The following is a 24959-nucleotide window of genomic DNA, read 5'->3' as shown; positions in this document are numbered from 1 at the left end:
TTGTCTCCTACACAAACTTTTCCTGAATTACTAGGTTTTAGGGTATAAAGAAGATATCCTCACAGCAATTTCATCCTTATCTGCTATATGGTCTTTCTGCCATTATGTAAGGCACCTCTCTCAAGGCATGCTGATCCCCTTTATCACAGAGACTTGCTGAGTCAAGAGTATTTGGGGAGACTCAGAATAATTTCATTCCAAAGGCCTCAGACATAGAAATCATGTTGTAAAAAGAACTTGTTTTAAGGGAAAGAGGGCAAAGAGTGGCCGCAAGGTGTGGAAATGAAGGTTAAGAGTATGGGGGGAGAGGGTTCTGGCTCAAAACGTCAACATAAGAGGATCCTGGACTCACCACTTCCCACCAACACACTGAATCTGCAACTACCTGTGGAATATCTTTCTCTGTAAAAAAGAAAAACCTAAAAACTCTCTGAGCAACTCCTCAGCATCAGTGAGTGAACAAGTAAAGATTCACATCAAAGTAGGTAGGAGAGGCTTGCCCTAAACATCATCCCAGGCTTAGTAATCCACAAACAGGAGGGAATTCAAAACCCAGAGCTTCTCCCTGAGGAGTGAAGAGTTTGAACCCCACATTGGACACCCCAACTTTTAAGACTTCCGCCTGAAAGATGAGCCACATCTAGCTCTGAAGACCAATGGGGTTCACATCCATGAGGCCCATAGGCTAAAGCAATCTGAGAAATGGCTCTTAAAGCCACACCTTTGGACTCACTTGCCTTAGGGACCAGCACAGATACCTGACTTTGTGAATAAAACCCATTTGCTAATTTAAAGCATTGGCTTGAGGGTCAGGCATCTAATTTAGCACACATCTAAGGGCCTGTTGGACCCTTCTTGCTCTCCCTCTGCCTCATTCTAGCCAGTAGGTTTCATCTTTTTTTTTTTTTTTCTTTTCTATGGGTGCCATCTATGTGTTCTCTCTCTGCCTTGTTCTAGTTAGCCGGCATCATCTTCTTGCTCTCCCTCTCTCAGCTCCAGAGTGCCAGCATTTCCCAGAGGGGATCTTTCACACTTATCCAGTATATCAGTTTTTATGGCTGCTGCCCAGGGGATGTACCACTTGATCTCTTTGGCACAGTAAGAGGCAACAGACCCAGGAGCTCGGTCTTTCTCTGAAAGTAGCCTATTAGCTTATCATCATAGCTGAAGCCTGAGGAACAGCTTCTAGTTATACACACCCTGAAGGGCTGATTTTAATTCTTTCAACATACCTTGGAGGGCAGGCATTATCTTCAAACTCTTCCCCGGCCATGCTCCAGAGCACCAGTAAGGCCTGCAGGGGAGCTTTTACACACATATCATGCCCCAGATTTTATGTCTAGTGCCTCCAGTTGTGTGACTGCTATCCAGGGGACACCTCCAGATCACCTGCCTCTGGTGGCCAGTAGGGCTTATGTTTATGGCCCCATAGAACTATATATATTTGCTTTCTTTAAAAACTTCTGCCTGAGGATCTGGATTCCAATCAGCCTGGACCTAGGTGCTGAAGGAGATTCTCCCCTTTGGGACATTGACAGATCCTGGTAGATCCTCAACTACAAGGAGCCATTAAAAGTAAAATAGGCTGCTTGGACAATCACAAAATTTGGGGAGCACAACGAAGAGCTAGAGCAAGTTTGAACAATAAGTTTCATCTCCTACATCAGGCCCCTTATTCAAGACTAGAAGAAGTGGCTGTTTTATCTAATGCAGAGAAACAAAGGGTGACCTGGGTAGCTCAGTCAGTTTAATATCTGCTGTGGCTCAGGTCATGATTCCAGGTCCTTCCCGGGATCAAGCCCTGCATGGAGTTCCCTGCTCAGTGGGGGCTTACTTCTCCTCTCCTTCTGTCCTGCCCCGCCCCGCCCCCCACCACTGCTCATGTGCTTTCTCTTACTCTGCTCTCTTGCTCTCAAATAAAATTTTAAAAAGGAAAAAAAGAAACCAACACAGAGTGTTCCAGTCCAAGATGGCAATGTTAAACGACCCTGAACTCACCTCTGCCACCGAACACACCAAATTACACCTATTAATAGAACAATTCCTCCTGAAGAACTGAGGGCTGATGAACAGCTACTGAACAACCAAAGATAGAATGGCAAGAGAACTACAAGAGAGATGGAGACACAGTAACAAAGGGAACCCCCAAACCCCACATTGCAAATGGCAGTGGGGAGGGACCTGAACAGATCCCACTTTAATTGGGCACAGAAGAAAACCCACAGTTTAAAGGAGCAACTAACATATAAAAAAGGCAACACTAGAACACCACCAAGTGGTAGTGGAACCGTGGGATTGCTCTCCAGGCAAAGGGACTGGAGAACAACAGTTTACATTCCCACCACATCTTAAAAGCCTAGATTGAAGCAGAGTCTGGACATCATAATGGGAAAGTCTGATCATCAAAGCAAGCTTGCAACCTCAGTGAGTCCAAGGTCCATAAGCTCATACCAGCCCTGTACATGCTGGGACATAGAGAAAAAGAGTTTTAAGAGAGGGGCGTCTGGGTGGCTCAGTCAGAAGAGTAAACAGCCTTGATCTCAGGGTCATGAGTTTGAGCACCACATTGGGTGTAGAGATTACTGAAATACACTTAAAAAAAAAAAAAAGAAGAAGTAGTCAAGGACCTGTGGGAATGCTCTTTCCTGCTCTACCTTAAAAGACCAGACTAGAGGGACAGCTGGGTGGCTCAGTCGTTAAGCATTTGTCTTCGGCTCAGGTAATGATCCCAGTGTCCTGGGATCGAGCTCCACGTTGGGCTCCCTGCTTGGTGGGAAGCCTGCTTCTCCCTCTCCCACTCCCCCTGCTTGTGTTCCTTTGTCTCTCTCTGTCAAATAAATAAATAAAATCTAAAAAAAAAAAAAAAAAAAAGACCAGACTAGAGCAGGATCTGGATGCCATAACAGGTGGGGCAGGTCATCACAGAGAGCTTGGGATGTCAGTGAGTCCAGGGTCCACAAGCCCACTTCAGCCTCTGTGGCACAGAAAATAAACCACAGGATTTAAAAAAAAACTGGGGGGGGGGCTAATTAAAACTTTTTTTAATGTATTTTATTTTTTGTTTTTCTACTTTGTCTTAATTTTTCATTCCTTTGAGTATTTTTTTCCTCTTCTTTTTCTTTTTCTCTTTTATATTTTTCTTTTATTGTTATTATTTTCTTATTTTTGTACACCATGGTTTAAGAGAATACCTAACAAAAAAACAGCCACAACTCCAGCCAACAAGCAAAAGTCACCAAGCACAAACTGTCTATGTAAGGGACACCATACACCTTTCAAGTTCAGAAAAAGTAGTCTTTCTACCTAATCCATAGAAACAAACACAGAAAGTCAAGAAAAATGGGGAGACAGAGGACTACGCTCTGAAAAAATGGACAAGAAAAAGAATTCAGAAAAAGAGTTAAATGAAACAGAAATAAGCAATATGCCTGACCAAAAATAAATTAAGATAATGATCATAAAGATACTCACTGGGCTGGAGAAAAGAGTAGAAGATTTCAGCGAGACCTTCAATAAAAAGAAAATGTTAAAAAGAACCAATCAGAGTTAAAGAGTACAATAACTCAAATAAAAAACACAGTAGAAGGAATTAACAGTAGACTAGAAGATGCAGAACAACTTATCAGGGATCTGGAAGACAAGGTAATGGAAAGCACACAAACTGAACAGCAAAAAGAGAAAATAATTTTAAAAATGAGGATAGATTAAGAGATCTCTTGGACAACATCAAGTGAATAAATATTTGCATCACAGAGGTCCCAGAAGAAGAAAAAGAAGTGAGAGAAAGTTGTAGAATACTTACTTGAAGAAATAAAAACAGAAAACTTCCCTAGGGGAAGAAATAGACATGTAAGTTCAAGAATCACAGAGATTTCCAAATAAGATGAACCCCAAGGAGGTCCATAGCAAGGGATATCATAATTAAAATGTCAAAGGTTAAAGATAAAGAAAGAATCTTAATATCAGCAAAAGAGAAACAAAAAGTTACATATGAAGAAAGACTATAAAGCTATGAGCTGAGTTTTCAACAGAAACTTTGCAGGCCAGAAGAGAGTAGGATGATATATTCAAAATGCTGAAGAAAAACAAAACCTACAAACAAGACTGGGAAGGTTATCATTCAGACTGAAGGAGAGATAAAGAGTTTCCCAGACAAATAAAAGTTAAGGGAATTTATCAACACTAAATCAACCTTAAAAGAAATGTTGAAGGGAAAAAATGGCCATAATTAGACATAAGAAAATTATGAATAAAAAGATGTAGAATATGATAACATATACGTAAAACATGGAGAAGGAAGTAAAAAGGGAAGTTTTTCTTTTTTTTTTTTTTTAAGAATGTGTTTGAACCTAAATGATCATCAAATTAATATAGACTACTATTTTCTTAGAGTGTTATATATGAACCTCATGGTAACCACAAACCCAAAACCTTATATAGTTACACAAAAAATAAAGAGAAAGATAACTAAACATAGAAATTCATCAGCCACAAAGAAACAGAGCAAGAGAAAAAAAAAAAAAGGAACAAAAAACAACAAAAAAGAACAACAAAAAACAGAAAACAAATTTTTTAAAATGGCAATAAGGACATCCCTGCTAATAATTACTTTAAATATAAATGGCCTTGGGGTGCCTAGGTGGCTCAGTTGGTTAAGTGTTTGACTCTTGACTTCGGCTCAGGTCATGATTTCAGGGTGTGAGATTGAGCCCTGCAGTGGGATCTGCACTGGGCATTGAGCCTGCTTAAGATTCTCTCTCTTCCTCTCCCTCTGCCCCTTTCCCACCACACTCTCTCTAAAATAAATTAAAAATTAAAAATATATATATAAATGGCCTAAAAGCTCCAATAGAAAGACATAGGGTTGCAGAATAGATTAAAAAAAAAAAAAAAAAAAGCGGCCAGGTTAGCAATACTTATATCAGACAAAACAGACTTTGAAACGAAGGCTATAACAAGAGACAAAAAAAGACATCACATAATAATAAAGATCAATCCAACAAGAAGATATAATAATTGTAAAGAGCTATGGACCTAACACTGGAATGTTTAAATATATAAGACAAGTATTAGTGGAAATAAGGAGAAAAATTGATGGCAATACAATAATAGGAGACTTTAACACCCCACTGATATTAACAGATTATCTAGACAGAAAAATCAATAAGTAAATAATGTCTTCGAATGACACATTGGACCAGATGGATATAACAAATATATACAGAACATTCCATCCCCCCAAAACAGAACACACATTATTTTCAAGTGCACATGGAACATTCTCCAGAATAGATCACATATTAGTCCACATAACAAGCCTCAATAAATTTGAGAAGATTGAAATCATACCATGCATCTCTTCCAATCACAATGGTATAAAACTAGAAATAAATTGCACACACAAAAAACTGGAAAAAACACAAACACATGGAGACTAAACAACATGATACTAAACAACCAATGGGTCAAAAAAGCAATCAAAGAAGAAATTAAAAAAATACGTGGAAACAAAAATGAAAACACTATGGTTCAAAGTCTTTGGGGACACAGCAAAAGGAGTTCTAAGGGGGAAGTACACAGTGATACAGGCCTACCTCAAAAAAGAAGAAAAAGTTCAAATTAAAAAAATGAACTTTACACTTAAAGAAATAGAAAAAGAACAAACCAAGCCCAAGCTAAGTAAAGGAAAGGAAATAACACAGATGAGAGCAGAAATAAATGACATAGAGACAAAAGAAGAGAGAGAAATCAGTGAAGCCAAGAGCTGATTCTTTGAAAAGATTAAAAAAAAAAAAAAAAAGGTAAACCCTTTGCCACACTCATTGAGAAAAAGAAAAATGACCCAACTAAAGCAGAAACAAGGGAGGAAAAATAACAACTGATACCACAGAAATACCAAGGATTATAAAGGAAAACTATGAGAAGTTATATGCCAGCAAACTATACAACCTAGAAGAAATAAATGCCTAGACGCATATGGTCTTCCAAAACTGAACAAGGAAGAAAGAGAAAATCTGAACACACAGATTACGAGTAATGTCTGAATCAGTAATCAAAAAACTACCAAAAAATAAAAGTCCAGGACCAGATGGATTCACAGAGGAATTCTACCAGACATTTAAAGAAGAGTTAATACCTCTTCTCTTCAAACTATTTTTAAAAAATAGAAAATAAAGATTCCAAATACCTTATAGAAGGTCAGTATTACCCAGATACCAAAACCAGATAAAGACACCACAAAAAAACAAACAAAAAAACTATAAGCCAATATCCCTGATGAACACAGATGTAAAAATCCTCAACCAAATATTAGCAAACCAAATCTAACAATACATTAAAAAGGTCATTCATCATGATCAGATGGGATTTATGCTTGGGATGCAAGGATGGCTCAATATTTGCAAATCAGTCAATGTCATACACCACATCAACAAAATGAATAAAAATTATATGATCATCTCAATAGATGCAGAATAACATTTGACAAGATTCAACATCTATTCATGATAAAAAATCTCAGCAAATAGGTGGTAGATGAAACATATCTCAACATAATAAAGGCCATACATGAAAAACCCACAGCTAATATACTAAGTCAAATAAATCAGACTGAGAAAGGCAAAGACCATAATTCCACTCATAAATAGAATCTAAAAAAAATGAACAAACAGAAAGCAGAATCAAACACACAAATACAGAGAAGAAACTGATGGTTCAGAGAGAGGAGGGGGATGGAAGGGTGGGCAAAATGGGTGAAGGGGGATGAAGATACAGGCTTCCAGTTTTGGAATAAATAAGTCACAAAAATAAAAGGCAGAGCATAAGGAATACAGTCAATGATATTGTAATAGCAATGTAAAGGGACAGATGGTAGCTACACTTGTGGTGATCATAGCATAATGTATAAACTTGTCAAATCACTAAGTTGTGCACCTGAAACTAATGTAATATTGTGTGTCAACTATACTCAAATAAATAAAAAAGCAACCAACACAGAGTCAAGCAAAATGAAGGAACAGAGCAATAGGTAACAAAAAAGTACAAGAGAAAAACTTAGGGAAAAAAACCTTAACAAAATGGAGATAAATAACTTATCTGATAAAGAGTTCAAAATAATGGTCATAAAGATGCTCAAAGAACTCAGAAGAATGGATAAATACAGTGAGAACTTCTACAAAGGGATAGAAAATGTAAGATAGTACCAAATAGAAGTTCCTGAGCTGAAGAACACAACAACTAAGCTAAAAAATACAGAAGAGGGTTCCAACAGATTAGATGAAGCAGAAAAAAGGATCATTGAATTTGAGACAGGACAGTGGAACTCACCCAATTACAGCAGCAAAAAGAAAAAAAGGAAAAAAAAGTGAAAATAACTTAAGGGACATATGGCACAATATTAAGTGTACTAACATTCACATTACAGGAATCTCAAAAGGAGAAAAGAAAAATAAAGGGGGCAGAAAACTTATTTAAGGAAACGATGGCTGAAAACCACCCTAACTTGGGAAAAGACAGAGACCTCCATGTATAAAGCGCACAGAGTTCCAAATAAGATTAACTCAAAAGAGTTAAAGGCAATGAGAGAATTTTAAAAGCAGCAATAGAAAAACAAATTGTTTTGTACAAAGGAACCCCTATAATGCCATCAGAAGGTTTTTCAGAAGAAACTTTGCAGGCTACAGGGGAGTGACACAATATATTTAAAGTGCTGGAAAAATAAAACAAACAAAAAAACTTCCAACCAAAAATATTTTACCCAATAAAATTATATTTCAGAATTGAGGGAGAGAATGAATTTTCCAAATAAGCTAAAGCTAAAAGAATTTATCACCATGAAACCAGCCTTAGAAGAAATGAAGGGACTTCTTTAAGCTAAAAAAAAAAAAAAAAAAAAAAAAGGGGGCACTAATTAGTAACAAGAAAACATTTGAAAGTATAAATCTCACTGGTAAAGATAAATATATAAAGGTAGTGGGCTAATCACTTATAAACCTAGTATAAAGGTTCAAATACAAAAGTAGGAAAAATAACCATAATTACAGTAATTAGTTAAGGGATACAAAATTTAAAAAGATGTAAAATGGGACATCAAAAAATAAAATGTTGGGGGTGGAGAGTAAAATGTAGAGCTTTAGAATGTTCAAACTTAAATTGTTATCAACTAAAATAGACTGCTATAAATATAAGCTGTTATATGTAAGCCTCATGATAATCTATAGTAGGTACACAGAAGATAAAGAAATCTAAGCATACCAATAAAGAAAGTCATCAAACCATAAACAACAGCAAGAGGAAAAAGGAACACAGAAAAACTACAAAACAGCCAGAAAACAATTAGGAAAATGGCAATAAGTCCATACCTATGAATAATTACTTTAAATATAAATGGACTAAATTCTCTAATCAAAGGACAGAGTAGCTGAATAGATTTAAAAAAAAAGTTAAGAACCATCAATATGCTGCCTATAAGAGGCTCACTTCAAACCTAAAGACAAGTATAGACTAAAAGTGAAGGGATGGAAAAAGATATCCTATACAAATGGAAACCAAAAGAAAGCTGGAGTAGGCTATCCTTATCAGACAAAATAATCTTTAATACAGAGGTAATAGGAGATGAAAAGTATATTAGATAATGGTAAGGGGGTCAACTCAACAAGAAGACATAATGTTTGTAAATATTTATGCACCCAGAAAAAGAGCATTTGAACAAACAGTTGAACCTTGAACATGGCTTTGAACTGCACAGGTCCACTGATATGTGAATTTTTTCCCCTGATAAACACAGTACAGTGCTATGAATATATTTTCTCTTCCTCATGATTTTAATATTTTCTTTTCTCTAGCTTTATTGTAATAATACACTATATAATATATATAACATATGGAATGAGTGTTAATAGGCTATTTATATTATCAGTAAGGCTTCCAGTCAATAGTAGGCTATTTGTAGTTAAGTTTTTGGGGAGTCAAAAGTTATATATAAAGTTTTGACTGCATGCAGGGGCAGTGCCCCTAATCACCATGTTGATCAGTGGTCAACTGTATAAAACAAATATGAACAGACTTAAAGGGAGAAATCACACTATAACAATAGTTGAGGACTTTAATATTCTGCTTACATTCAATGGATATATCATCCAGATAGAAAATCAGTAAGAAAACATAGGCTTTAAATGACAAATTAGACCTGATGAACTTAAGAGATATACACAGAACATTCCATTCAAAATCAACAGAATACACATTCTTCTCAAGTACACATGGAACATTCTCCAGGATAGATCATATGTTAGAACACAAAACAAGTCTTAGTAATTTAAAAGATTGAAAACCAAATCAAGCACCTTTCCTAACAAAAAGTTGTTAGAAGGAAATTACAAGAAGAAAACTCACAAATATGTATAGATTAAATCAATATGTCACAAAACAAACAATGGATCAAAGAAATAAATAAAAAAATACCTTGAAACAAATGAAAATACAACATACCAAAACTTTTGAGATGCAGGAAAAGCAGTTCTATGAGCAAAGTTCATAGTGATAATGGCTACTTCAAGAAAGAAAAATCTTTTTTTTTTTTTTAAAGATTTTATTTATTTGAGAGAGAAAGAATGAGAGAGAGAGCGTGAGAGGGAAGAGGATGAGAGGGAGAAGCGGACTCCCCGCTGAGCAGGGAGTCCAATGCGGGACTCGATCCTGGGACTCCAGGATCATGACCTGAGCCGAAGGCAGTCGCCCAACCAACTGAGCCACCCAGGCGCCCCAAGAAAGAAAAATCTTTATTAAACAACCTAACTTTATATTTCAAGGGAAAAAAAAAAAAAGACCAAAGTTAGCAGGAAAAAGGAAGTAACAATGATCAGAGTGGAAATAAATGAAATAGAGAATAAAAAGACAATAGAAAATTTCTATGAGACTAAGAGCTGGTTATTTGAGAAGATAAAAATCAACAAATCTTTAAATATACCCAACAAGGAAAAAGAGAAAACAGAAAATCATGAAAGAGGAGACAATGTAAGTGATCCTACAGAAATACAAAGGATGATAAGAGACTATTATAAAAAATTATGTGCCAACAAATTTGATAACTTAGAAGAAATGGATAAATTTGAAGAAATCTACAGTCTATCAAGATTGATGAAGAAATAAAAAATTTGGATAGACTGATTACTAGTAGGAAGATTGAATCAGTAATCAAAAGCCTTCCAACAAACAGAAATCCAGAATTAGACAGCTTCTTTGGTGAATTCTACTAATGTTCACAAAAGAATATTATTAATCCTGGGGCACCTGGGTGGCTCAGTTGGTTAAGCGTCTGACTCTTGATTTCAGCTCAGGTCATGATCTCAGAATCTTGAGATTGAGCCCCATGTCAGGCCCCACACTCAGCATGGAGTCTGCTTAGGAGTCTTTCCCTTAGGGCACCTGGGTGGCTCAGCCAGTTAAGCATCTGCCTTCTGCTCCAGTCATGATCTTGGGGTCCTGGGATCGAAACCCATGTTGGGCTCTTTTCTCAGTGGGAAGTCTGCTTCTCCATCTCCCTCTGCCCCTCGTCCCCCCACCCCCCGCTTGTGCTCTAATAGATAAAATCTTAAAAAAAAAAAAGTATTCTCCCTCTTTCCCTCTGCCCCTCCCCGTCTCTCTTGCTCTTCCTTAAAAAAAAAAAAAAAAAAAAAAAAAAAGGAACACTTCCTAACTCATTTTATAAGATCAGCATTATCTTGATACCAAAACCACCCAAAGATATTACAAAAAGTCACAGGCCAATATCCTCATAAAAAGATAAGCAAAAATCCTCAAAAGTTAGTAAACCAATTTTAACAATACATTAAAAGAATTCCATACCAAGATCAAGTGGGATTTATTCCAGGGATGCAAGGATGGTTCAAAATCCATAAATCAATCAACGTGATACACTACATTAACAAAAAGACTAAAAATCATACAATCATCTCAATAGAGAAAGCATTTGACAAAATTCAACATTGATTTATGATAAAAACTTTCAACAAAATGGGTTTAGAGAGAACATACCTCAACATAATAAAGGCCAAATATGACAAGCACACAGCTAATATCACATTCAGTGGTGAAAGCTGAAAGTTTTTCATTAAGAATCAAGGAACAAGACAAAAATACCTTCTCTTGCCACTTTTATTCAACATAGTACTAGAAGTCCTAGCCAGAGCAACTAGGCAAGAAAAAGAAATAAAAGACATCCAAGTTGGAAAGGAAAAATTAAAACTCATTATTCATCATTGATATATTATATATAGGAAGCCCTAAATACTCCACTAAAAAACAGTTAGAAATAAGAAATTCAGTAAAATTGTAGGATACAAAATCAAAATACACAAATTTGTTGTGTTTCTATACAATACTAACAAACTATCAGAGAAATTAAGAAAATAATCTTATTTACAATTACATCAAGAACAATAAAGTCTCTAGAAATAAATTTAACCAAGACCAATTCTACTTTCAGGAGTAGAATTTAGTGAGATAACAGATGTTGGTGAGGATTCAGAGAAAGGGGAACACTCTTACATCGTTGGTGGGAATGCAAACTGGTGCAGCCACTCTGGAAAACCATATGGATGTTCCTTAAAAAGTTAAAAGTAGAACTACCCTATGATCTAGCAATTACACTACTAGGTATTTACCCAAAGGTAAAAATACTGATTTGAAGGGACACAAACACCCCCATGTTTATTGCAACATTATCAACAATAGCCAAATTATGGGAAGAGCCCAAATGTCCATCTACAGATGAATGGATAGAGAAGATGTTGTATGTGTGTATATATATGCACACACATATACATATATACATGTACATATGTATACACATATACACAATGGAATATTACTCAGCCATAAAAAATAATGAAATCTTACCATTTGCAATGACATGTTTGGAGCTAGAGTGTATTATGCTAAGCAAAATAAGTCATTAAGATAAATATTATATGATTTCACTCATATGTGGAATTTAAGAAATGAAACAGATGAACATAGGGAAAAAAAGAGAGGCAAACCAAGAAACAGATTCTTAACTATAGGGAAAAAATTGAGGGTTGCTGGATGGAAGGTGGGCAGGGGAATGGGTTAAATGGGTGATGGGGATTAAGGAGTGCACTTGGGTGTAATATGTAAGTGATAAATCACTAAATTCTACTCCTGAAACTAATATTATACTGCATGTTAAGTAACTGGAATTTAAATAAAAACTTGAAACAAACAAAAAGAACCACAAAATAATTAACAAAATGGCAATAAGTATATATCTTTCAATAATTACTCTAAGTGTAAATGGTCAAATGCTCTAATCAAAAGACATAGGGTCGTGGAATGGGTTAAAGAACAAGACCTATTTATATGATCCCTACAAGAGACTTACTTCAGTTCTAAAGACACATACAGGGCACCTGGGTGGCTCAGTCATTAAGTGTCTGCGTTCGGCTCAGGTCATGATCCCGGAGTCCTGGGATGGAGCCCATATTGGGCTCCCTACTCATCAGGGAGTCTACTTCTCCCTCTGACCCTCATCCCACTTGTGCTCTCTCTCTCTCAAATATATAAATAAAATCTTAAAAAAAAAAAAAAAAAGACACACAGACTGAAAGTGAAAAGATAGAAAAAGACATTCCATGCAAATGGAAGCAAAAACAAACAAAAAGCTAGAATAGCATTACTTATGTCAAAATAGAGACAAAAAAGGATGTTACATAGTGATAAAGGGCTCCGTCCAAGAGGATATAACAATTTTAAGAATCTTTGCTCCCATCATTGGCACACTAAAATATATAAAGCAAATTTTGACATAAAGGGAGAAATTGACCAATACAATAATTGTAGGGGATGTTAACACCCCATTTACACCAATGGATAAATCATCCTCGAAGAATATCAATAAGGAAACAATGTCTTTGACTGTTACATTTGACCAACCAGCATTACCCTGATACCAAAACCAGACAAAAACACTATTAAAAAGAGAGAACTACAGGGGTGCTTGGGTGGCTCAGTCGGTTTAGCATCTGCCTTGGGCTCAGGTCATGATCCAGAAGTCCCGGGATCTAGCCCTGCATCAGGCTCCCTGCTCAGCGGGGAGTCTGCTTCTTCCTCACCCCATTCATGCTCTTGCTTTCTCTCTCTCGCTCTCTCTCACTTTCAAATAAATAAGTAAAATCTTTAAAATTTTTTTTAAAAAGAGAGAACTACAGAAATATCCTTTGATGAACAAGATGCAAAATTCCTCAAGAAAATAATAGCAAACCACATTCAACAATACATTAAAAGGAGCATTCACCACAATCAAATGTGATTTATTCTGGGGACTTAAGGATGGTTTAATTTTGCAGATCAACATCATATACCACATCAACAAAACAAGGATAAAAATCATATGATTATCTTAATAAGTACAGAAAAAGCATTTGATAAAATACAATATCTGTTTCTGATAAAAAAAAATCTCCACAAGGTGGACTTAGAAGGAACATACCTCAATAGGGAACATACCTCAACATAATAAAGACCATACATAAGAAACCCACAGCTAACATATACTCAATGGTGAAAAACTGAGAGCTTTTCCTTTAAAGGTCAGGAATAAAACAAGGATGTCAACTCTTACCACTTTATTCAACATAGTACCGGAAGTCTGAGCCACGGCAATCAGACAAAAAATTAAAGGCATCTAAATTGGTAAGGAAGAAGGCAAACTTCCACTATTTGCAGAAGACATGATGCTATACATAGAAAACTCTAAATACTCCACCAAAAAACTCTTGTAAGTAATAGATTTAGTAAAGTTGCAGGATACAAAATTAATACCCAGAAATCAACTGCATTTCAATACACTAATAATGAGGTAGCAAAAAAAAAAAAAAAAAATTAAGAAAACAGTTCCATTTACAATTACACAAAAAAGGATAAAATACCTAGAAAAAATTTAACCAAGGAGGTCAAAGACCTGTACTCTGAAAACTGTAAAACACTGATAAAATAAATTGAAGACAACACAAATGGAAAGATTTCCCATGCTCATGGATTAGAATTCTAATGTTCGAATGTCCATACTACCCAAAACAATCTACAGATTAACTACAATTCCTATCAAAATACCAACAGCATTTAAAAATTATAGCAGCCTTTTTCAAAGAATTAGAAAAAATATTCCTAAAATTTGTATGGAACCTCAAAAGAGCTTGAATAGCCAATGCAATCTTGAGAAAGAAGAACAAAGCTAGAGGTATCACAGTCCAAGATTTCAAGATACACTACAAGAGTATAATAATCAAAACAGTTAATACTGGCACAAAAATAGACATACATATCAATGGAGCAGAATAAAGCCCAGAAATAAACCTATGCTTATATGGTCAATAAATGTACAAAAAAAGGAGACAAGAATATACAAAGAGGAAAAAATAGTCTCCTCAGTAAGTGGTGCTAGGAAAACTGGACGGCTACATGCAAAATAATGAAACTGGACCATTTTCTAACTACACACACACACACACACACACACACAACCTCAAAATGGATTAAAGACCTAAATGTGAGAACTGAAATCACATAAAACTCCCAGAAGAAAACTGACAGTAATCTTTTTGAGATCATCCTTAGCATTTTAGATATGTCTCCTGAGGCAAGGGAAACAAAAACAAAATTATTGGGACTACACCAATATAAGAAGCTTTTGCACACCAAAGGAAACCATCAATAAGCAAAAAGGCAATCCACTAAATGGGAGAAGATATCCACAAATGATATATCCAATAAGGGATTAATATCTAAAATATATAAAGGACTTAAACAACTCAGTATTAATAAATAACCCAATTAAAAACTGGGCAGAGGACTTGGATATTTTTCCAAAGAAGACATACAGATGTCCAAAAGACACATGAAAAGACGCTCAACCTCACTAATCATTAGGGAAATGCAAGTCAAAACCATTGGCAATCACCTTATGCCTGTCAGAATGGCTAAAATAAAAAAAAAAATAAGAAGTAACAAGTGGTGAGAATGTGCAGAAAAAAACCCCCTCATGCACTGTTGGTGGGGATGTCAATTGGTGCAGCTACTGTGGAAAACAGTACGGAATTTCCTCTCAAAATAAAAATAGAACTACCATTTGATTCAGTAATTCTACTATGGTGCATTTCCCCCAATAAATAAAAATACTAATTTGAAAAGTCATATGCACCACTATGTTTATGGCAGCATTATGTACAATAGGCAAGATATGCAAGCAGCCCAAGTGTCCAATGATGAATGAATGGATAAAGAAGTTGTGGTGTATGTATATACAACGGAATATTAAGCATAAAAAAGAATGAGATCTTATCATTTGTAACAGCATAGATGAATCTAGAGGGTATTATGCTAGTCAAAGATAAGTACCACATAATTTCATTTATATTTGGAATCAAAAAACAAAACAGATGAACAAAGCAGAAATGGATCCACAAATACAGAGAACAAACTGATGTTTGCCAGAGAGAAAGGGTATGGGAGAATGGACAAAATGGGTGAAGGGCAGTGGGAGATACAGGCTTCCAGTTATGGAATAAATAAGTCCTGAGAATAAAAGCTACAGCATAGGGAATACAGTCAATAGGATTGCAATAGCATTGTACAATGGTAGATGGTAGCTATACTTCTGGTAAGCATAGCATAAGTATGAACTTGTGTAGACTATGTTGTACACTTGAAACTAACATAACATTGTGTCTCAACTCCAAAACAAAACAAAAACAAAACAAAAAGTACTGGAGATCCTGGATATAGAGAACAGACTGGTGGTTGCCTGAGGTGGGGACTGGGAAAAATGGGTGAAGGAGGTCAAAAGATACATATTTTCAGTTACATAATAAGTCATGGGGATGTAATGTACATCATGGTGACTATTGTTAATAATGTATTGCATATTTGAAAGTAGCTAGGAGAGTAGATCTTGACAATTCTCATCACAAGACAAAAATTATAATTGTGTATTTTTTTTTTAAGATTTTATTTATTTATTCATGAGAGACAGAGAGAGAGAGAGAGAGAGAGAGAGGCAGAGGGAGAAGCAGACTTCTCGCGGAGCAGGGAGCCCGATGCGGGACTCGATCCTAGGACTCTGGGATCATGACCTGAACGAAAGCAGACACTTAACCATCTGAGCCACCCAGGCGCCCTATAACTATGTATGTTGATGGATGTTAATTGGACTTATTGAGGTTATCATTTTGTAATATATACAAATATCCAATCATTACATTATGCACTCTATAATTAATATAATGTTATGAAAATTATACCCCAATTAAAAAAAAGAGTATGGATATGAGGTCAGCCTGGAAATATAAGAAGGGTTTTCAGGCTCAGCATTCAGGCCAGAGATTACTTTTAAAAGTTCAAACCAATGGGGGTACAGAAGCAGAGGTAGGTTAAGGTTGTACAGGTCAATGTTGCACAGAGTCGAAGAGGTTAACCTCTAGAGGCCCAAGTTGGGAAGGAAGCCTTAGGCAGAAACAATCCAGTAACACAGGCACTACCTAGCATTCAAGCTAGGTCTGAAGAAACTACTGGAATCAAATGACTGGAAACAGCAATTTGCAGGTTTGTGGGATTGACACCTCCAAAACAGAAAATGGTTTATTCTTTGGTATTGTTTTAGTCACTTTGCTGAGTGTATGTTAGAGGGAGTGCATATGTGATGAAGGGATACGAGGTAGGCAAATGCTTCGAGGAGAGGCAGAGCTTTGCAGGTACTGCTGTTTGCAGAGAAGGCGAATTTCTCATTGAACTTCCTCCTTAGCTTCCTATTATTGACAAGTATCTTGAATCTCCCTTTTAGGTCTTCATCTGATTTTTCCTTGTCTGTATCTCTGGTGACAAAGTGATAATTATTTAAATAATATGACTATTTGTCAAAAGCATTTAGCCATATTATTTTTCCCCTTTAATAAGGTAGGAGTGATATTGGGGAAGTTTTACATTTAGTTGACATAAATGTTCTCGGAAAATTGACATAAATATTCTCGGAAAATTAAAATAAATGCAAAAGATGACATTTTACCAAGATTGCTTTCCATTCTTAACATAATGAACAATTCAGTCACTGCTGAATAGCCCAATCTATTTTATTTCTTTGAACAAATTCCATTGTAAGAGCCAACATCATCTCTGTGCTTCCAAAGCAGAAAGTAATTATAATCACAATTAACTTTTACAGAGATACACATTTTCCTTATGGCATTGCTTCTCATCTTCACCTTCCTCCCCAATTTGTATTCATATCTTCAAAATGGCTGTATAAAAAAAGATTACCCCTTTAGCATTTACTTATACAGCTCTGTTGAGGAACTCTGTAAAGACATTAAAATATAGATAACTGTTGCCTGAGTCACCAAAGTTACATATTAGCCAATATGTAAGGTCAAGGCATATTGTTAAGGTCTTTAGAGAGTCTGAAGAAACTTAGGAAATAGAGACATTATCTTACACAGATATAAAGATATTCAAAAGAATTTCTCTTTGGATATTTATGGTAAATATGAGGACTTTAAAACTGCTTTTCAGACCTCTATTATTCCCTGATTCTTCATAGTCTTTTGAGGGAGCCAAGTGCTTTTAACTGTAATTGAATATGCCTTAGAAAAAACAGGAAACAAGTGGGAGACTGGGCAGAACAGATCTCCTACCTTCACTGTAAAGCTGTGCAGGCGGGGGGTGAGGGGGATTTCTAATCAGAGATATCAGTGGCTCTCTGAGATATGCCAGGATGATGGATATCCAAAGGGCTAATGCTAATCACATAACTGCTGTGGTCAAACTGTCCAGAATCCACTACAGCTCACAATAGATGGCACAGAGGGAACAGGTAGAAAAAGTACAGAGAAGGTCTTAACATATGTGTGTGGCCACGTGACCATAATTTTTTGACTAGTTACTTGGTTGGGTAAATTCATGTGGGTGATAGTGAGGAGCTTTTTTGGAATTTGGAAAACAGGAATAAGAATGGTCTCTAAGAATCAGGGGCGCCTGGGTGGCTCAGTCAGTTAAGCATCTGCCTTCGGATCAGGTCATGATCCCAGGGTCCTGGGATCGATTCCCATGTTGGGCTCCCTGCTCCATGGGGAGCCTGTTTCTCCCTCTCCCTCTGCCTGCCGATCCCCCTGCTTGAGCGCTCTGTCAAATAAAATCTTTAAAAAAAAAAAAAAATAGGTCTCTAAGAATCAGGTTATAAAATCCACCTCAAATGATAAGATTCAAAGTCACCTTGAAAAGACAAGTTGGTCTCCTGAATAGAGCAAGACAAAAAAAATTTAAGGAATCTAAAGATTTATTTATTGGAAACAGGGTTTAATTAGCATAAAATATAGAAGAGCAAGACCACTCAACAATCAAGGACAGTAGTCCCTCCACTCAGCCCTGTGGTGGGGAGAGCACATTGATAAAAGATTCACCCTGCATGGTTTTGGTGGGAGGTATCTCTGTATTCTGATGAGGGACATGTCTGACTCTAGAACCCTGACATAAATATTACACTGCTGAACTAATGCTCTTTTCCCTAATTCAATGCTCACAAATCAACTTTATAATTATAATTTTATTTTGCAGGAAGTGAGAGAAGACCAGCTAGAATACATGGATGGATAATCTTCCCTTTCAAGCTTAGTGTGATTACATCCCCAGAACCTAAGACCCTAACCCTACCAAAGTCCCCAGGCAGGCAAAACAAAGGTATGACAATGATGAAATCAATTAAATGTCAATTAGGAAGGCCTCTGGAAGGAAGCTGCCAGGCAGCTTCTCTGATGATAGGGCAACTTTAGTCCTCGGACAGTAGGGAACCTAATTCAAAGTGGAAAGATATCCCTAGTCTACTTTAGTTTTTGAGACCACACCTAAAATAATGGGCAACACACTGAGAAGTATGAAGAGGGCATGAAAGTCTTAGGGTGCATTCAGAGAAGGGTGATCACCAAGGTGGTGAAAAATCTGGATGCCATGTTTTATGAATGGAAGAGAACTCTTAGCCCAGAGAAAGGAAGGGGAGGAGAGTAAGGATACAGACACTGTCCTTATGATCTCAAGAGTTATCATAGGGAAGAAGATAGAGACTGGTGCTGTATTGATACTGGATTAAAATAAGAACCAAGGGGTGCAAACGATATAGATATTTCTGGGTCATTATAAGAAGTCTTTAATATTTGAAGGAGCGGTCTCAAGAGAAAATCAATTTTCTGATTTTGTAGCTATTCTAGCAAAAGCTGTACAACAGCAATTTTTTTTTAAAGATTTATTTATTTATTTATTTGAGAGAGAGAGAATGAGAGACAGAGAGCACGAGAGGGAAGAGGGCAGAGGGAGAAGCAGACTCCCCGCTGAGCAGGGAGCCCGATGCGGGACTCGATCCCGGGACTCCAGGATCATGACCTGAGCCGAAGGCAGTCGCTTAACCAACTGAGCCACCCAGGCGCCCCTACAACAGCAATTTTAAAGGGATATTGAAGAATAGATGCCTGGAAAAGATACTTTTTCTGGTTACTTTAAAATCTCATTTTCTAAAAATTTTTGCACTTAAAGATATAATTGAAGGCCTGAATTCTAAACCACTGAAATATTTATGTAGTGTGGTATATGGAAGAATTATTTATAAGGTGACATTTTAAACCTATTTCCACAGAATTAATCATTAGCTTTCCTTCATGACATAGTGACTCAAAATATTTTTTATTTTGAATAATGGAATAAGTCCAAGGAAGTCACCACTGCAACATCAAAAACCAACAAATATATAGGAATAAATCTATAGAAAATCATGCAAAACCTCTACACTGACAACTATGTTAATGACTATCTAAATAAATGGAGGAATATGTCACGTTCATGGATTAGAATATTCAAACTAGTAAACATGTCACTTCTTAAAATAATCTGTAGAATCATTCCAATGCCAATATAAATCTGTGTCCCTAAGGTGTATTTTGTGTGTGAGCATGTGTGTTTGTGTGTTGACACATTGATTCTACAATTTTTAATGAAAAAATAGCCATAATTTTAGAGATAAGTTAAAGATGAAAAATTTACTTTATGAGATATTGAAACCTATTCTAAAGCTATAGTAATTAAGACAGTGTAGTTTTGTAAGAAGAATAACATTCCATAAATAGAAATAGACATTCTAGAAATAGACTCACACAGACTTGTCACTCTATTTGTGACAAAGGTGATATTGCATAATAGGATTGTCTCTTCGATAGATGTTTCAGTTGGAGAGCCATATCGGAAAATATTTTGACACCTGCCTCATACCACACCCCGACCCCACCAAAAAAAAAAAAAAAATCAGTGGGCTCCAATACAAACACAAAAAGTAAAACAATAGTACAAGACAGAACATCATGAGCATCCTGGAGTAAATGATACCAACTATTGGTAAGGATATGGAGAAATAAGAACTCACATAGATTCTGGTAGGATTGTAAATAGTCACAAGTACTTTGGAAAATGGACCCAACAGTTTTATTCCTAGGCATGTATTCATCAAAAATGCAAAGGCATTTACTAGAACCTTTACAGCATCACTGTAATAGCTAAAAACTGGAAATATACTATTATCCATCAATAGAACTGATAAATGTATTCAATGACATAACATACATTAATGAGATAGAATATTCCACAGTTATAAGCAATAATATGCATGAATCTTGCAAATAATGTTGAGTGACAATGGCTTGCCAAAATATGTGCTGTAGGATATTATTCAAACAAAAATATAGATCATGCTTATATATGCTATTAAAATTCAGGAAGCTGATTATACTTGGGGGATGATGATTGGGAGGGGGTTCAAGAGAAACAGAGGTGATTGATTTTGTTTCTCAGTCTGGGTGCTAAGGAATGTTCAACACTTGAACTGTTCACTTATGATAGGTACACATTTCTATATGTTTATTATAATCCAATAGTTCAAAATTACAAAAAAAAAAACCCAAACATTTTCAAAAAAAGTTCTTAGGTACTTGCTGTTTTCTAACACTATTTTAAATACTATGTTTTAAATTACATTAACTGATTATGTTTGTTGGGGTGTAGGTATACACTTGACTTCCACCTCTGAATAAGAATATGTAAGATCTGGGCGCCTGGGTGGCTCAGTTGGTTAAGCGACTGCCTTAGGCTCAGGTCATGATCCTGGAGTCCCGGGATCGAGTCCCGCATCGGGCTCCCTGCTCGGCGGGGAGTCTGCTTCTCCCTCTGACCCTCCTCCCTCTCATGCTCTCTGTCTCTCATTCTCTCTCTCTCAAATAAATAAAATCTTTAAAAAAAAAAAAAGAATATGTAAGATCTACAGAGGTCTTGGGGCGCCTGGGTGGCTCAGTTGTTAAGCGTCTGCCTTCGGCTCAGGTCATGATCCCAGGGTCCTGGGATCGAGTCCCACATCGGGCCCCCTGCTCAGCAGGAAGCCTGCTTCTCCCTCTCCCATTCCCCCTGCTTGTGTTCCTGCTCTCGCTGTGTCTCTCTCTGTCAAATAAATAAATAAAATCTTAAAAAAAAAAACAAAAAACATTTAAGATCTACAGAGGTCTTGCTTAGTACAAGCATATTGAATTCTGCATGTCAAAGTTAACAATTACATATTCTTCTTACGCACACATAGATCATTTAAAAATGGATCATACATTAGCCTGAAAGTTAGCCTCAACATATTAGAAAGTGAAGGTATCACACATCATGGTTTTTGCCAGTGCAATTAAGAAATATGCTTATTTTTGAGGCACCTGGGTGGCACCGTTGGTTAAGCGTCTAACTCTTAATTTCTGCTCAGGTCATGAACTCAGGGTTGTGAGACTGAGCCCCGCATTGGGCTCTGTGCAGAGTATGGAGCCTGCTTAGGATTCTTTCTCTCCCTCTGCCCCTCACCTCCACCCCCTAAAAGAAAAAAAAAATGTGTGTATATATATGTATATATGTATGTGTATATATATATGCTTATTTTAAAAAATAGCTAAGAAAAACCCTATAAGTGTTAAAAAATTCAAAATACATTGCTAAATAATTCAGGATTTAAAGAAAATATCATAATAGAAATTTAAAAGCACTTAGAACAAAGGGGTAATAAAAAACCTATGTATCAAGACATAGGTTTCAACTAAAGTGTTGCTTTAATGGAAATTTATATACCTAAATATTTTCAGAAAAAGTTATATTTAGAGAAATTTTACATACATATATGTAGAAAGAGACAAGGCTGCAAACTAATGCGTAATATCCATCTGAAGCTTGAAATCAAAAGAAGTCCAAAGAGATTATAAGAAATACATACTAAAAATAGGAGTGTAAATAAATGACAAAATAAATATACCATATGGATGAACAAATCTAAGAAACTTGTTTTACAAAAATATATCAAAAAGGCACACTTTTGGTGCTATAGCTAGGAAAAATAAAAGACATAGTAATTTTTAAACTAGACATAATAAGAGATAAAAGGAAATTTCAAACATAAAAAGATACTGTTAAGACTATTTACCAACATTTTGGTCAACTTCAGTGAAATGTACAAATTCATAGGGAAAGGTAGAACATAAGGCTTTTTTTCAGTCACTTAAATACTTTACACCTGTATTCTCCTTCTGAATAAATACATAACTATAACTTTTAATATTTGAAATGGTCTTATTCCTGTTGTTAACCTATAAATAGACAAGTTTTTGGTGGAACTAAGTAATTTTTTTCTATAGATTTGTTTAAAAATAAAAAGAAGGTCTAAAGACCTAGATTTGAGTTTATTAAAGTAGGATGCCAATTATGTATACTAGCTCTAACGAAATTAACTTTTCATAGAAAAATGAAAATCTGACATAAGAAAATGTCAACAAATAGCAATGCTAATGTTATAATTTCATGATAATTTTAAGAGAAATTAAACCTTTTCAATAATAAATTGATTCATGTACTATCTAAACTCTTTAGAGTTCAATTTTCCATCTTGATTATTATAACTCTTTATTTTTGCTTTTAATATGTATTCATTAAGATCTCATTTACCTATAGCATTTTCTTTCTGCACTCAATTTGTTGTCTACTGTGAATGAAAAAGTGACATTGTCTTTAAAAGTAGAAATTAAGTTTTTTGATGGTTTTGACAGACTACTTCCGTCAAACATTATTTTTTTAAGCTTTGAGATATAATTGACATGCAATATTGTGTAAGTTTAAAGTGTACAACATGTTGACTTCATACACATAGATAATGAAATGATTACAATCATAGTGTTAGCTAACAACTCCATCATGTCAAGTAATTACTATTTCTTTTGTGGTCATTTATGATCTACTCCCCTAGCAACTTTCAAGTACATAATATAGTACTATTAACTATAATCATCATGCTGTACCTTCAATCCCCAGAACTTACTCATTTTATAACTGGAAGCTCATACCATTCGACTAACATCTCCCATTTTGTCCTACCCACCAGCCCCTGGTAACCACCACTCTTACTGTTTCTAGGAGTTTGGCGTGCGTGCGTGTGTGTGTGTAAGAACCTTTATTACTTATTTATAATAGCCTCTTATGCTTTTATGCATAAGAAATCGTCAGATGCCTTTGGATCAGGTCCTTTCTGGGCTGGAGCTTTCTGACCCTTCTGAGACTTTAGACACACTGCCTCTGGCCTACAGCTTTCTGGGCAGGAACCTTCTGGGCTGGAGCCTTCTTGCCTGCAGCAATCATCTTTTTTGCTGGAACCTTTACAGCAGCTGCTGCAGCTGCACCCTTAGCAGAGGGTGCTTTTTTTTGGGGGGGGGAGGGGAGATTTCCAGGAGAGCTGCTTTTTTGTGGTTTCCTAACTTCAAACTTGATTATTCTGTTCCTCATTTTCTTGGCCTTCATGACTTCATAACGATCAAAAGTTGTCATCTTGGCTCTCCTTTCTCTGGCTTTCATCTTCTTGGCCCATCTTGTGGCTGTCCATTTTGAACTGGTATCTGTCTTCTGCCAGGCTTGTCAGACATACTTCTGGCTGGCATTGTGTGGGCACTTGAGGATGAAGTCAATGAGCTGCATGCATTGGAAAGGCAAAGCCTGTCTCTTTACCTGAGTGCAAGGTCCATCAACCAAAGGCCGTTTCTGATCCATAACATCTATAATCTCAACCAGCTTCCCTGCATAAAGTCCAAAGGAGATGTAGGTCACCTGGCCAACCTCCACAAAGCACCTGAACACCATGTTGGCAGCATTGGGCAAGAGAGGTTTGGCTTTTTTATATTCCATGTATAAATTACATCATACTGTATTTGTCTTTCTCTGACATTTCACTTAGCATCACTTCCTCAAGTTTCATCATGTTGTTACAAATGACAGGGTTTCTTTTTTATTTTTTAAAGATTTTATTTATTTATTTGACAGAGACACAGCGAGAGAGGGAACACAAGCAGGGGGAGTGGGAGAGGGAGAAGCAGGTTTCCCGCAGAGCAGGGAGCCCAATGTGGGGCTCGATCCCAGGACCCTGGGATCATGACCTAAGCTGAAGGCAGACGCTTAACGACTGAGCCACCCAGGCACCCCGACAGGGTTTCCTTTTTTGTCATGCCTGAATAACAGTCCATTGTATATATGTGGGTGTATATACAATAGAATGTTATATGTATAAGTATATACACACACATTCCCCACATCTTTATCCATTCATCTGTTGATGGACATTCAGGTTATTTCCATATCTTGGCTATTGTGAATAATACCACAATGAACATGGGAAGGCAGATAGCTCTTCAAGAGCCTGTTTTCATTTCCTTTGGTTATGTATTTAGAAGAATTGCTAAATCATGGTATTTCTAGTTCCTAATTTTGAGGAAACTCCATACTGTTGTCTATAATGCCTAAACCAATTTACATTCCCACAAGTAGTGCACAATGGTTTTCTTTCCTCCATATTCTTGCCA

The 24959-nt window shown here is 36.2% G+C and overlaps 1 protein-coding gene and 1 pseudogene across 1 annotated transcript in view; one reads left to right on the top strand and one right to left on the bottom strand.

The window, feature by feature from the left end:
• The window catches only part of ARAP2 (ArfGAP with RhoGAP domain, ankyrin repeat and PH domain 2), a 217157-nt gene extending 198399 nt beyond the window's left edge, over positions 1 to 18758 (top strand). Inside the window, exon 34 of the mRNA XM_064584359.1 lies at positions 18622 to 18758. Coding sequence (XP_064440429.1) covers positions 18622 to 18660 — 39 coding nt within the window. The 3' untranslated portion in view covers positions 18661 to 18758. The remainder of the gene's footprint in view (positions 1 to 18621) is intronic.
• Positions 18759 to 23587: 4829 nt separating this feature from the next.
• On the bottom strand, positions 23588 to 24243 carry LOC123848978 (large ribosomal subunit protein eL14-like; annotated as a pseudogene).
• Between the last annotated feature and the right edge of the window lie 716 nt (positions 24244 to 24959).

The sequence above is a fragment of the Mirounga angustirostris genome, unplaced genomic scaffold, assembly GCF_029215605.1.
Source record: "Mirounga angustirostris isolate CCGP_5_RB_7025 unplaced genomic scaffold, mMirAng1.0.hap1 SCAF_2, whole genome shotgun sequence".
Classification (NCBI taxonomy): Eukaryota; Metazoa; Chordata; class Mammalia; order Carnivora; family Phocidae; genus Mirounga; species Mirounga angustirostris.
This window is presented reverse-complemented; position numbering and strand designations above follow the sequence as displayed.